General features: G+C 39.8%; 1 protein-coding gene across 1 annotated transcript; it reads right to left on the bottom strand.

Annotated features, from left to right (window-relative positions):
- Positions 1–78: 78 nt before the first annotated feature.
- hfm1 (helicase for meiosis 1) lies at positions 79–13,152 on the bottom strand. The gene is made up of 39 exons (XM_062403575.1): positions 13,003–13,152; positions 12,794–12,909; positions 12,113–12,437; positions 11,279–11,616; positions 10,822–10,863; positions 10,668–10,738; positions 10,396–10,528; positions 9,815–9,966; positions 9,629–9,706; positions 8,852–9,007; positions 8,556–8,756; positions 8,379–8,467; positions 8,222–8,265; positions 7,971–8,072; positions 7,247–7,392; positions 7,053–7,147; positions 6,782–6,915; positions 6,649–6,696; positions 6,379–6,459; positions 6,123–6,214; positions 5,886–5,992; positions 5,691–5,738; positions 5,484–5,581; positions 5,268–5,402; positions 4,741–4,826; positions 4,574–4,657; positions 4,257–4,414; positions 4,013–4,116; positions 3,638–3,823; positions 3,463–3,528; positions 3,212–3,336; positions 2,866–2,948; positions 2,600–2,715; positions 2,399–2,482; positions 1,225–1,533; positions 946–1,030; positions 693–792; positions 419–570; positions 79–285 (listed from the first exon to the last, which is right to left on the bottom strand). The coding sequence occupies exons 1-39, from the start codon at positions 13,071–13,073 to the stop codon at positions 231–233; spliced, it is 4,695 nt and encodes a 1,564-aa protein (XP_062259559.1). The 5' UTR covers positions 13,074–13,152; the 3' UTR covers positions 79–230.
- Positions 13,153–13,248: the final 96 nt, after the last annotated feature.

Below are 13,248 nucleotides of genomic sequence, written 5' to 3'. Positions count from 1 at the left end.
ATTGACAGACACTGCACTGTATCAACCAATAAACAGACTTTATTAAATAAACACATGAATAAATAAATTACACCTGTAACAGTCGGAACTCACAGGAACAACTTGTTTCAATTACAATGTGAATTTTTAATAACACGACTATGAAACAGCCGGTAACTCACTTGTCAAATAAAGATGAACACAAACACTTGCTGATGAATTCATATCAGAGTTAGAGACATCAACGACTTCTAAAATATGCCATCAAATATCCCAATGTAAGCTTCCTCCTCTTGGCTGCTGATGCTGAAGATGCAGTATGTAGTAAAAGAGGTAAACAGTATTTATTAATTAGGTTTACTTCAATAAATGTGAATTGCATTTAGCTTAGTTTAATTATTTATTGAAGAATAAAATTAGTCCAAATAAAAGCATGTACCTTCTGGTGATAGATGAGCTGGTGCTGGTGTTGGCTGGGACTCTCACTGTTGAGAAGAAATCAAACCTTCTGGTCTCCGGGGCCAGCTGCTTCTGTTTTGGGAGAGTTTCCGTTGTTTTTACTCGGATCTCTTCACTGAAGATGCCTGGTCTCTGCTCACATAGGAGGAAAGAGGCCAATGTCATAAGTACCAACTACCACTGTTTTTTGTAAATGTGGCCGTCTAAAGGAAAAAGCATCACATTCACAGATCTTTGTAAACACACACACTCACCTTTTTATTAAAGTCAAGAGTGACTCGATTCTGTGGCCTGACTGTGACTAGTGGCGCTTCTGGTTTTCTGATTTCAGATCTTAGATTGGGTGAAATCAATCTGAAACACAAAAATACTGTCTTTAATACCACATAAAACCTCTGCATCTCCTAAGACATTTTTTACATAATCAGATATTATTTGATTAATCATGTATGAAACAGAAAATAAGACTTAATTAGAGGTAACATGATCACTATTTACTGGCTTTACCTCAGTGGTGTCACGGCAGGGGTTGTACAGGGTTTGACTTGTGAGGGACTGAAGAAGAGTGGATGTGCTGATGTAGCCCCGAAGCCTGAACATAAAATATATGTTCTGATATCAAAGTCATAACAATGGTGGTGGAATGATGTTGTAGTTTACTCTAAGATGATTAAAACATGTTATGATGAGATATAAATGAGATGTAAATACAGCTGAAAAATACACAAAACCAGTGTCATTATCATTATTATCACATCTCCTGAGATGATGAAACTCTGACTTTACCTGGCGTGTTCCACTCAACAGACTGCTGGGTCTGAGGTTCAGCATTAGTTGTGCAAGAAGCAAATGACGTCTCGCTGGCGTGCACCAAGTGCTCATCATCAAAGTCGCCCCAGTCGTCCCATTCATTTCCGAGGTCAAAGGTGACAGTTGGTATTTGTGCGGATAAAGCAGTTTCACAGTATGAGCCTTGGCTTGTTACCGCAGTGGGCCTCTCAGAATGAGCTGAGGTGGTTGTATTGGTCCGGTTTCGATGCAGTTCAGAGTTCTGACTCCAAACACTTGTTCCCGGGTTCATCCACACTGAGGACACTGCACACAGACGACAACACCGTCATTTGTATCTGTGCCATTGATCTTTGTGTCAGATTTGTTTTGTTTCGCAAAGATCACATTGGTGCTTCGCCAACATTCATTTTTTTTACTAACTAAGTTCTTCAAAGATGTCAGTGGTATACGATAATCCTGGGCAAATGATAAATACTAAATACTCAACTGTGTTGACACACATTTTAAATTTTACATAAATGTTAATGAAAAAAAAACAATGTCTAAATTTAGCATTTTTCTCTATACTTATTTTTTGTTTAGGTTTCAGTGTTCAGTCCATATTGTGTGTAGAAGCAGAATTGTTTGTAAGGACTGAAATAATGAAATGAATAAAAACTAAGATTGTGCAAAGTTGTTATTTTCATACGGCCAAATAACTGTACAGAAGAAATAAATAATAAACCATTTATAATTTTTCCCAGAAGTTAACCATTAACACTCCTGAAATGCTCTATACTGACTCTCTGGTCTTCCAGACAGCCTCTGATTTCCCTTCTTGTTAGTATAATATTAACACCCTAAGACTTTTTTCATCTAATTCAAATGCACTCTCTTTGTTAGTGCATTCATAGAGGCTCTGGCCCCCAAAGATAAAAGTCTGCAGCCAAATAACCTTTTCCATTAACCACATATACTTTAATCAATGTCTGTATCTGTTCATCTGAACGGTACTGTGAATGTAAATTCTATGATTTACTGCTAATAAATTGAAATGAAGCTGGAAATCGAAACCTATGTCGTATGCACTGATAAGTGACTGGCAGTATATGAAAGTAAATGAGATTTGTAGTTAATGAGTAACACTAGTCTACTACAGGGTTTGAGTGAATTGTTTTTGTTACGATACTTTGATGGTGGGTATGAGATGCAGCCGGGGTTCGGACTGTCTCTTCCATCGTCTCGTACATGTCCCCAACGTAGTCGTTATAATCTGTGTAGGAGAGAGAGAGAATGACAGAGAGGCAGAGAAACACACTGTCACAATGATTCAATGATGGAATCAATGGAAAGGTGTAGAGTTCAGAGTCTTCGGCTTTATGTCATGTACCCCTGTCAAACTCATCCAGATGAATCGTGTCTGTGAGTTCAGTGCAGTCTTCTCCTGTCAGATCCACGGTCTCAGTGTGAGGTCTCTCTGAGACTCCATAGTCATTTACTCCATACCTTCAGATCACAATATTATTAAACAATCAATCATAAGTCAAAATTGGTCTCACACATTTTACTGACACACTTTTCTAGAATTTAAATTGCAGGAATTGTGTTAGGACCCATTCAAACTCTAAACAGTGTAACTATGAAAACTGGGAATACCAGGAAACGGTTGGAAGTCTCTCTTTGGGTTTGTAAGCAAAGTTCTGTATGTTGACAGACACAGACTCCTCACTCATTTTCATCTGAGGAAATACAACACAACATCACACACAAACATATCCAGCTTATTCATACTGAAAGATCTGCTTAATAGGTTATTTCCTGGACCCTGGATTACGCAAAAACTACTAATCGGATTTCCACAAAACATGATGGGAGGATGGGACATGGGCAAGGAAAGAAACTATGACATTTTGTCGCAGATCCAGACATAAAATCTTCATTATTTTCAATATGTGCCCTTCTATTCTATTGTTATATAAATCATATCTGTTGTCTTCCTCACCTTGAGTCGTTTGACAGGAGTCTGTGCCAGTGTTTCACATCTGCTCCTGAGGTCTTTCAAATGGGAAGAGAAACCATATTCTTGATTTGTTGACCTCTTCTTTGCCACATTTACTCCTACTTTACCTTAGGGGGAAGGACACATGTGGACATATGACAGACTGATGGATATTGACAGGCAAACAAAGTTATGCACAGGTCAATACACAAATAAACAGAAAGACACTAAATCCCTGCTGTGATTGTACTCACAGCAGTCGTGGCCACAGAGATCCTTATTCTTGCAGAAGTGGTTGCACTGTCTTTTGTTGCCTGAATCTGATTAAACGTTGTCACATTTTAACAGAGAACCAAAACTACAAATAAATAAACCATTTTATATTTCATCATAATCACAATCAAGAGTAAGAAAGCTACAGGATCGTGCCTCGGTCTGTCACAGATGTGGTATTTTCCCTCTGAGGTGTAGCCGGATCACCTGACTGAGGTTTCAGAGTAGAGTGCTGCGATCTCTGTCCCGTAGGATCATAAGATGTGTGGCATGGATTATCAGTACCAAACCTCCTGGCTCCAGAGAAGTACACGTTGAACTGCTGCTGGATGTCGAAGCCCACTACAAGACAAGAAAAGGAAAGTAAGTCCAGTGCAAGACACTAGACCAGGAGATATTGTTACTCACCTAACTAATATTTCCATTGGATATTTAAAAAATATTATACAATAAAATAAACTGATGATTACGATAAGTTAAACTGTAAATTAATATTCCCAGACTATATAATATTTACACTCTCTTAGTTACCATATTCTGAGCTGATGAGATTGACACTGATCTCCTCTCCTTTCGAGGCCTTCACCACCTCAATCTTCTTCGACCAGCTACCGCACCGCAACAGTACCAAGTCCCTGGAAAACAAAGATGGAGATTACCTGCTGAAAATCAATTGCAGTCTTTTTTTTTACATAATGGTGAAAGGTCTGTGTTTTGGGGCTTAGTGACAAAAGAGGTCAATCAAACTAAGTATATTAGTATATTTTTTTCTTACGTGAGTTTCTGTATGAAGACCACACTGTTGTCAGAGTCTCCGATGATCAGTGAGACGTAGTGGTGGTCTGGAGCCGTTCTCCTGGACAGCAGCTGGGCCTGGTTTTTGAGGTTCACTTTCACCACAATCTCTGCTGTAGCACAGCTGTATCTGGGAAGCTATGAAACACAGCAACAACTTAAAAGAAAGACATTGAAGAATAACAGAACTATCGAGTATTGAAAATCTTACCAACAAAAAGAGAGAAAATCTCTATTACATGATTTAATATAGTGCACTTGGCCCTGTGATAAAAACAGTTCTGCTGCACTGTTTACCTGCTCCAAAGTAACTTCATACTTTGGAAGATTCATGACAGATTCTCTGATCTGGTTTCCAAACGGTGGATGTCTGTTGAGAATCTGAAGAAAAATAAATTAATTTACATAAAATCTTTTTCAATTATCAGGAAGTGTTTTTAATTTTTAATATTTCACAGACAGACCAGCTCAAGCTCTCTTGGGTTGGTTTGCTCGATTTTGCTCAAAGTGGTGAGTCCAGCGTTCACCATGGCAGTCGACAGAGTCTGACCTGGAACACACAGGTAGTATCACATGTAAGGAAATTACCTTCACATTTAATAGAAAGAATATTCGGTTTATTAGTTAATTCATCATGTAGCAACTGTTGCAGAGTAAGTTTGGTCTGAAATACCAGTATATGTTTAACAACCACGTATATAGCTATTCTTCATCACCACATTTACATTGCTTAGATAAATTATGATTAGTTGCAGTCTATGGTTTGCATAACACACATGAATTATCCATAGATATGTTTAATTATATAAGATAGATTTCATTTCATATCAGGTTGACTTGAAAGAACCGGAAAGGGAAAACATACTAATTAGATTAAACAGCTAACTCTGGCTCATGTACAGTGTTTTGTCTGATTAATGAGTACTGTCCCTATCAAATAAATAAACATGAATACGCTATATATAGCACATTCACAGAGCAAAGAACCCACCTATCTTCTCCATCTGTCTGGAAACATAGGGCGAGTTCTCCCAAAGCTTTGATCTGAAGCACTTGGCCAGAATCAGGGAGTTGAGCAGAGCTGAGAAACCTGCCTTAGATCGCTGACTCAGAAACTCTGTCAGACCTGATGAAGAACAAATGTTTATAGATGTAATGTTGGGAGAACGTTTCGATTTTTTTGGCTGCCCTGGTTTACGCAACATACATTTGCTGACGCGCATCCCATTCTTGAAGATCTTTGCTGTGTCCTGTGTGAGTCCAAACTCTTGAATTGAAATAGAACCAAGCTGAGCCTGAATCAAGCTACAAACAAGCCGATGAATGCAAGGTAAATGGATTAAGACAAAAATAAATCATGAACCATTATTCATTTTTTATTCAACAAGGGAGAGCACACAATGACAAAACGTACCAGTTCACTTTCATCTCGCTGGTTTTGATCTTTCCCTCAATGGGAAACCTAGAAACATATATTAATAACTCTTTTATTATGGCTGGTGTCTACCTCCATCCCTATGTCTTTCCAAACCAAAAGTTAAAATATGATTCGCAAAGAAAATAGGGATTATGAGACTGTAAATGCAAGCATTCCATAATTGTTTCTCACCTGATGGTGATCCTGTTCTTGTCCCTGTTCAAAGTGTTCAGGGGCCGTTTCTCATTCACTCTCAACTGAATGTCACTGAACTCTTTGCTCTTGGACAATAGCTCGATCTGTACATACAAGCACTTCTGATCTAAATACTATGCTTTTGCAATGCCATGCAATACACTGGTTCATTTAGCAGGAAACCTGTTTAACACCATGCTGCTCTATCTGCTGTCTGATTATAGGGAAACCCACCAGGTCAGACAGGTTCTCAGTGCCAGCCACTTTGCAGAACTGCGTCATGGTGTCGAAAGCAACACAGTATCTCGCCATCAACCTGCCGGCCTCTGTGAAGAAAGAAAACAAACTACTTAACATGGTATTTTTATATAATGTAATTGAAAAAGAAGAGTGTAGTCAAATGTAAATGACATTGATGCCGCTGATAATAACCTAAAAGATAGTTAAAAAGGAAAAAATTAAACATTTTGCAGCCAACTGTTCCCTCTACCTGTTGGTTTGATATTGATATCTTCATCCATGTGGATCAGACCGATGGAGGACAGAGAGGTGAGGTTCTTCAGGCACAGAGCTAAAGAGATGATGAAAAAGTTTCATTTTCTACAATAGTGGAGTAGGTTTAATTGTGAACACAATTTACCCAGTTAAATTCAAGACAGAAGCAGAGCTGGAACTAAACGTGGCTTCAGTATAGTGATTTAAATTCATCAATTCATCTTAATAATCAGTTAGAGATAGAGTAGTAATAGTTTTCTCCTACCTTGCAATTTTGCTTCAATTCCATGTCTGTCTATGCCAGCAGAAAACCCTGAAAAGATTTAATGCAGAATAAGAACAAAGAAGTTGGACAATGAACCTGACACTTTATTTGTATTTGTGCTTTGAGCTCTCACCGTAGTGCGTGGGGTTCTTGAGGGCTCGGATGTAGAGGAAGGTGGAGCGTATCCAGTCAAGAGCCATGTTGACATCACTGATGGTTTGGAGAACAATCTCAGCATTCAGGTGCTCCACCAGGTGACCGTGTAGACTGGGGAAATAAGAGACACTGTTACTTCTACAACTTCTACTGCATGAGCTAACTCCTCTATGTATTCACATGATAGAGAATGACAGAAAGACTGAAGAGCTGAGAGGAGGCAGTGACACAGCTACAATCCATAATACCTGCTCTCAATGATTTCCATCCCATTCATAAGCTTCATATACTTGTCTCTGGTTTGAACTTTGGTCATGATCACTGCAGTCGCTGATGTGTCAAACTAGAAAAGGACAAATTAAAACCAAGAAGCTAATGTTTTTGTATAAAAGTTTAAACCTTGCCCAAGTAGTGGTTAAAAGAATTATCGTTCTGTGGTAACCTGTGGTCTTCCAGCTCGGCCTATCATCTGCAGCAGGTCAGACTCGCTGCACTCTTCACAGGAGCCTGCAACGTATTGCATGGTGGATTTGATCACCACCAGATGAGCTGGCAGGTTCACCCCCATGGCCAGAGTCCTGGTGGTAACTGGGAAATAATATGAGTTAAATTCAGTGCCAGGGAGATACAATAAAAAACAGATTTTAAATCACACCAGCAAAAAGAACCTGACTGTTTTGCACCAATATTCAGATTATTTGTTGTGTGGTTCCTGGTATATATTTAATTAATTGTGGGTGATAAGTGGAAACGCCAGTTTTATTGTTTGTCTCTCAAAAAATGCATCAAGTTTCAAAGACTCAAAGACTCATTTGTTACTTATGTTTTCTTAGGAAATATTCGATATTGATTGATTGATATTTCTATTCATTTAAAAACATACAAGTATAGGTCATTTTAATAAACATGCTGTATTACCTCATCATTAAAAAGGCATTTAGATTTAAATTGGACATCTCTGTGGATAGGAACCTTGGGCAATATCTCAACACAATAAGTATCAACCACTTTTTGACTCAGGTGTTGCAACCTGACACTATGTTTTTTCCTGTTTATGTCTACAGAGTCACAAAGCAGATAAAAATCACAGGATCATGTGGCATACTTCTATTGTGTCATATCAGTTCACAGTACAGGCTAAGACTGTGTAAGTGACAAAGACTCACAGAGGACAGGCAGGTCTCCCAGAGTGAAGGCCTCTTCTATCAACTTCCTGTCCGACATTTCAACTCCTGCATGGTGGAAACCAACTCCAAACATCACCAGTTCTGTACCACAAACAAGGTTATGTGTTAAACAGCTGATTGTTAGATGCACTCTTACTTTGTCTAGATTTAAACGGTCTTAGAGTCTGTGGCAGGTCGGATCGGAATATTACAATTTCAAATGGGGTTTATGGGCTGCTATAAAGACTCACCTCTCAGTTTGGAATCCAGAATAGAGTTTGCATATTTTAACAACCTAGAGAGTGAAAATCAAGCTTTTAGTGAAATGAATGACAATGAACAATGAGAAAATGTATTGATGAAGAGTTGCATATAAAAATTTGAATGTAAAAAAAGGTGGCAACATACCTCTGCTTGTGCTCAATGCTCATGATGAACCGAGCGTCCTTGGCCAGAACTGCAGCTGACTGCTGGGCTCCTTTCCTGGTAGAGCAAAACTACGGAGACATTTTGTATTAAACATATCAAAAATTACAAGGCACACCGAATACATACAGGACAGTTTCTCCCATTTTTGCTACTCACCACTAAAGCAGGCTTATGGTCAGAGTAAGTCTGAATGATGTTGGCCATCTTGTAGTTGAGTGACAGATCAAACTTAAACTCTGTTTGGTTTTGGTTGCAGGGGAATCCCAGCACCACCTTCCTGAGCTTCACTGGACGATGGCTTTCATCCATTTCCAGATATGTGGCTGGACCGCTCTCATTCGACAGCCAGTCTGCTATCTAACAACAGGCAGTTCACGAATTAGTCACAGGCTATTGATTTATAAAGCAGATACAGAGCACACATATAAAGAATGTTTTTGTCAGCCACTTACATCAGAGATGTTGGGTATGGTGGCTGAAACAGCCATAAACCTGATTGAGAGGCCTGACTCTGGATTCTGAGCTGTCCTGTATGTGTTCACCGCCTTCATCCTGCTCACCACCACTTCTAACGTGGCACCACGGGTCTTATCTTTCACCACATGCACCTGAAGAATAGAAATGTTTCATCTTACAGTCGATTTCAGAAACATCTCATAGGTTCAAATGAAGGAAATTTGTTGGAATAAAGGAAAAATAAAATATAATTTAATATTGATAAAATAAATGATTGATCGTTGTTTTCTATTATTAAGATCAGTGATTTCTAGAAGAATTAGACAGGTTGTTAGCACTTTCATCACACATAGGCCAAGAACATGATGTGCTATAATATTTAAATGGCTAATCTATTATTATTATAATATATATATATATAATATATAATATATATATATTATGCAGTTTGATTGTGTTCCATTTTTTCAAAACTACATTCATTCTCTCATTTAATTTATTCTATTGATTAAGAGTTTTTTTGTTGTTGTGTTCTTATCTCTAAGGCACCTATAAATAAATGTATAATTATTATTATCAATCTCAAGTGAAATACCGCACTGAGGGCTGAGGGAACTGATCATGCATAGTGGCAAAATAAAAAACACAATGTGAACAGCACATCTTCTGTCACCGCAGTCCACGGTGAGCCTCCACATTAATCCCGGCTGACTTTTAGATACTATGAAAATGATTAATGGGCCGTTGAAGAAATGTCTGACAAACACACTGACCTCATCGATAAGGAGGAGCCTGACGAGCTGCAGCAGACAGTTATCCTTCCATTTTCTTGTCATGCTGTCCCATTTTTCCTGAAAGAATGATAAATGCAACATTACATATTCAGGTAGCACTCATCTGTATACCTGTTCCACTTATATCGCAATGCTTCAGTTGAAATGCAGTGTAGGGTCACCAACAGGCGTGGTCAGGATGATGTGGGAGTCCTGAATCTCAAAGAAGTCATCAATCTCTGTGTCGCCAGTAAGCTCCTTACAGATCAGACCCAGAGGCCCAAACTTCTTCCTCCAGCTCTCGAAGCACTGACTGCACAGAGCTTTGATGGGGGCAACTGGCAAAAACAATCAATGACAGATTAAAAAACAAAACACTGGAGATATATGTACACACAGTGAGTCGGGAAAACATGTTTTAAAGCCCCAGTGTCTGAAGTCAGGTGTATTGTGATAAAACAATGTCCCTTGATAAATTCAGATTTATTGTGCATATAATTTGTATTAACCTCCAGCTGTTGATACCAAGAGCGGTCAGCATGTATCATCAAAAGCTTTGTTTACGTTGATATGGGGTTTAAACAATAAATTGAATCAGATCTGTGTTTTAAATCAGTTGTAAGTGACACAACATAGCTCTGAGTATAAAACAATTGAATTTCCCCAAGGAGAAGAATGATTCCCAAAAATTGAGAAGAGAAAATACAACTTTTCAACTAGAACTACTCTGTTGTGTTTCCTCGGGTTGTGGCCTTAGATGCACTCACTATAGACAGCTTTGACATCTCTCCAGGGCTCAGACGTCTCCATTAGCATGCGAATGATGGCCAGCTCAAACAGCACTGTCTTTCCAGATCCAGTGGGTGCACATGCCACAAAGTTCTTACCTGTGTAAAGAACCTGAGCAAAAAGCAAACATAAACACACTCCAGGAGACCCACCCGGTGACATGTTCACAGGCTGCGACAACATAATGAAAAGTGTAATGTTTTCATAATCCTCAGTACACTGTTTATAAAGGCTCTCAAATCAAGCTTACGTCATCCAGCGCTTTGGACTGAACGTAGTTGAAAAACGGGAATTCGCTGAAGACGGATCTGAACTTTGATGCTGTGTTGCATTGTTAAGGGATTGAAGAACTTAAGGAAAAATATCAACGTCAAATTACATTTCAAGCAGAAAAAAAAGGATACGGATTTCAGAGACAGGTCGCAAAACTTCAGACCCAGAAGAACCTAAAATGTGCAGAGTTCAAACACAATCAAATGTTTATTTTCACTCACACTCTTTCTGACCGCTTGCCAGTTTTATGATATCAATTTTTAGTCTTTATTTGAGGTATAAAACTAAGCAATTGTGTTTTCTAATTAAAACAAAACTTCAAAAATGGCTTCTACTTTTACTGCCTCCTGCCTCCATCAGCCACCTAGTGACCAGCCTGTTACATTACACTGGAGCGGTCAATGGGGAGAGCTCACCTCATTTTACCTCATCACACCCTAACACACTGTGGCAGCTGCTGCCACTGCTAGGCGCAGGCATACTCATTAGCTGCAACATTTTACATAAGCTATATGAGTGGTGTTTGGTAAACCAGTCATAGACAGCGAGTACACGCCGGTCTGAGACTGTGTCAGCGCAGTGCAGCACCTTGTATGCAGAGCGGCTGAGGCGTCATGGGCGGAACGAAGGCTCTCTTTGTGGCCCTGTCCGGCATCTCAGAGTGTGTGGCCTGCTGTGGGGGTCGGCCACTTGCTGCAGTTGAGCCCAGGAGGGGGGGTGAAAAGAGGGGCTCCGGAGGGAAAGGAGGAGCTGCTTTGCAAACTGTCGCCCGTGGCGGCTGAAGAGGAGGAGGTACTGTCGCCATGGCGACCTGACTGAGAAAAGTTTGAGGTCGGGAAGCTGTCTGGCTGCTGCTGCCGCGGATACTGAGGTCGCCTGTGTGTGACGAGTCACCTCCACTACTCGACACCTGAACCTTGAACAAGCTGTTGTGGAATGAAGGGAAAGTTTGAAGGTTGGAGGCTTGTGTGAGGAAGCTAGACATTCTGGCCTGTGGCGACAAGGCAAAGATGGGGGATGGTTTAGCATCTTTTCATGTTCTTGTTAAGAACTGTCCATCGATTAAAAAATCAAGGCTCATTGTGATTCGCCATAATAACATTTTTAACAAAGCAAATCAAGTGTTCCAACAATTTCAGGGCGTGAATCAGGGCGACATTACATATTAGGACAGTGGATAACATAAATCCTGATCGAAAAGGTTTTTCATATCAAGCTCTGCATCCACCTCCTACAAAAAAAAATCTTTGCTGACCTGATTGATACTGCCTTAAATTCGTACCATTTTGTACTTCAGGCCACATGTCAAACTTAAGCAGTTAAATGCTGTAAAATTGTAAAAAGTGTAGATTTCAAATCTTTCAAAACAACATGCAAAGACTCTTTAATCCACAATCATGCAAAGACTGTCTTGACACTTACCTTCTCCGTAGAAGTGGGCTTTTGCTGCCGTCCAGAGACAAACACCTCCTGCTGACGGCCACATGACCAGAGTCCTGCAGGGTTTCATCTCCACCTCTGCCACTCTGACAGGCACCCTGAGAGTAATCCCTGAACCCTTCACCTCCCCAAAGGCCATCACATCTGCTGATGCTGTTACTGTTGCTGCCACACTGAGTCTCCTCAAACTCTTTTTCGTCATGGTTAAAACCATAAGAGTTGTTGATTTGTGATAACACTTTAAGGCCAGCTGATAATTTAAAAGGAGGAAGGGACCTTGAGGCCGAAACAGGTTTCACTGAGAAATCTGTGAGAAATAAAGAAGAGATAGAGATTGTTTCCTCAAATCAAACTGCTGGTGGCTGTACATTATTTTGAAGATTCTGCAATGATTTGACAATGATTTGGAAAGATGACAAGAAAAGTAGAAAATATTAAAGAATTTAGAGCAGGAAATTTACCATTCCACTGACACAAAAAACTATGAGAATTTATCATATGACCCCGATCCCAGTTTGTTTGCACAAGTCAATGATAATTGGGAAAGCTTGTGAGCTATTGTGTCTGTGAGTCACAAAGTTAAATTTAGTCTGGCTTCAATAGGCCAGATACTGAGCAGTTTACTCAAGTCAAGTGAAAAGGAATTCAGCCTTTACAACATACTATATCGGGTAGAGAGTGACTCTGCCTCCTCCTGCTTATCATGGGTAGCTGGAATCTGAGAAAGGGATGGAGGCACATCCAGGTGCCATGGACTAGTCTCCTGGTGCAGAGGCTTTCTGTTGAATACAACCCAGAGGGAAGAACGTTGATGAGCTGCTAAGAGAGAAACAAGAGGGGGGAGGGTATGTTTGCTATCTATTTGCACTCACACTTTGTGGACAATGGGTTTCTCAAAAAACAGATTGTCCAGGGACAAGGAGCAGTCACTGGAGTCCAACATCTCAGCGGATCATGGCTGGATGGATTTTAATTGGGGACATCCATCTTTATCCAACTTCAGTGGTTCATCCAAGATCAGCTTTGGCCTGTGGCAACAAGGGGTTAGCTAACCATCTTTTCATTTTTCACTCATATGTCCTTGAAAGCAAAAGTCAAACTTCCTAATCATGCAGCTT

Source organism: Platichthys flesus, chromosome 14, assembly GCF_949316205.1.
Source record: "Platichthys flesus chromosome 14, fPlaFle2.1, whole genome shotgun sequence".
Lineage (NCBI taxonomy): Eukaryota > Metazoa > Chordata > Actinopteri > Pleuronectiformes > Pleuronectidae > Platichthys > Platichthys flesus.
The sequence above is the reverse complement of the archived record's forward strand: the minus strand, read 5'-3'. Positions and strand labels throughout refer to the sequence as shown.

Coding starts and splice junctions, on each gene's coding strand:
- hfm1 (XM_062403575.1), bottom strand. CDS start 13,073: ATGTTGGACTCCAGTGACTGCTCCTTGTCCCTGGACAATCTGTTTTTT. Junction 10,529..10,667: donor AGTCCAAAGCGCTGGATGAC/GTAAGCTTGATT, acceptor CTTTTTGCTCAG/GTTCTTTACACAGGTAAGAA. Junction 8,468..8,555: donor ACCATAAGCCTGCTTTAGTG/GTGAGTAGCAAA, acceptor ATGTCTCCGTAG/TTTTGCTCTACCAGGAAAGG.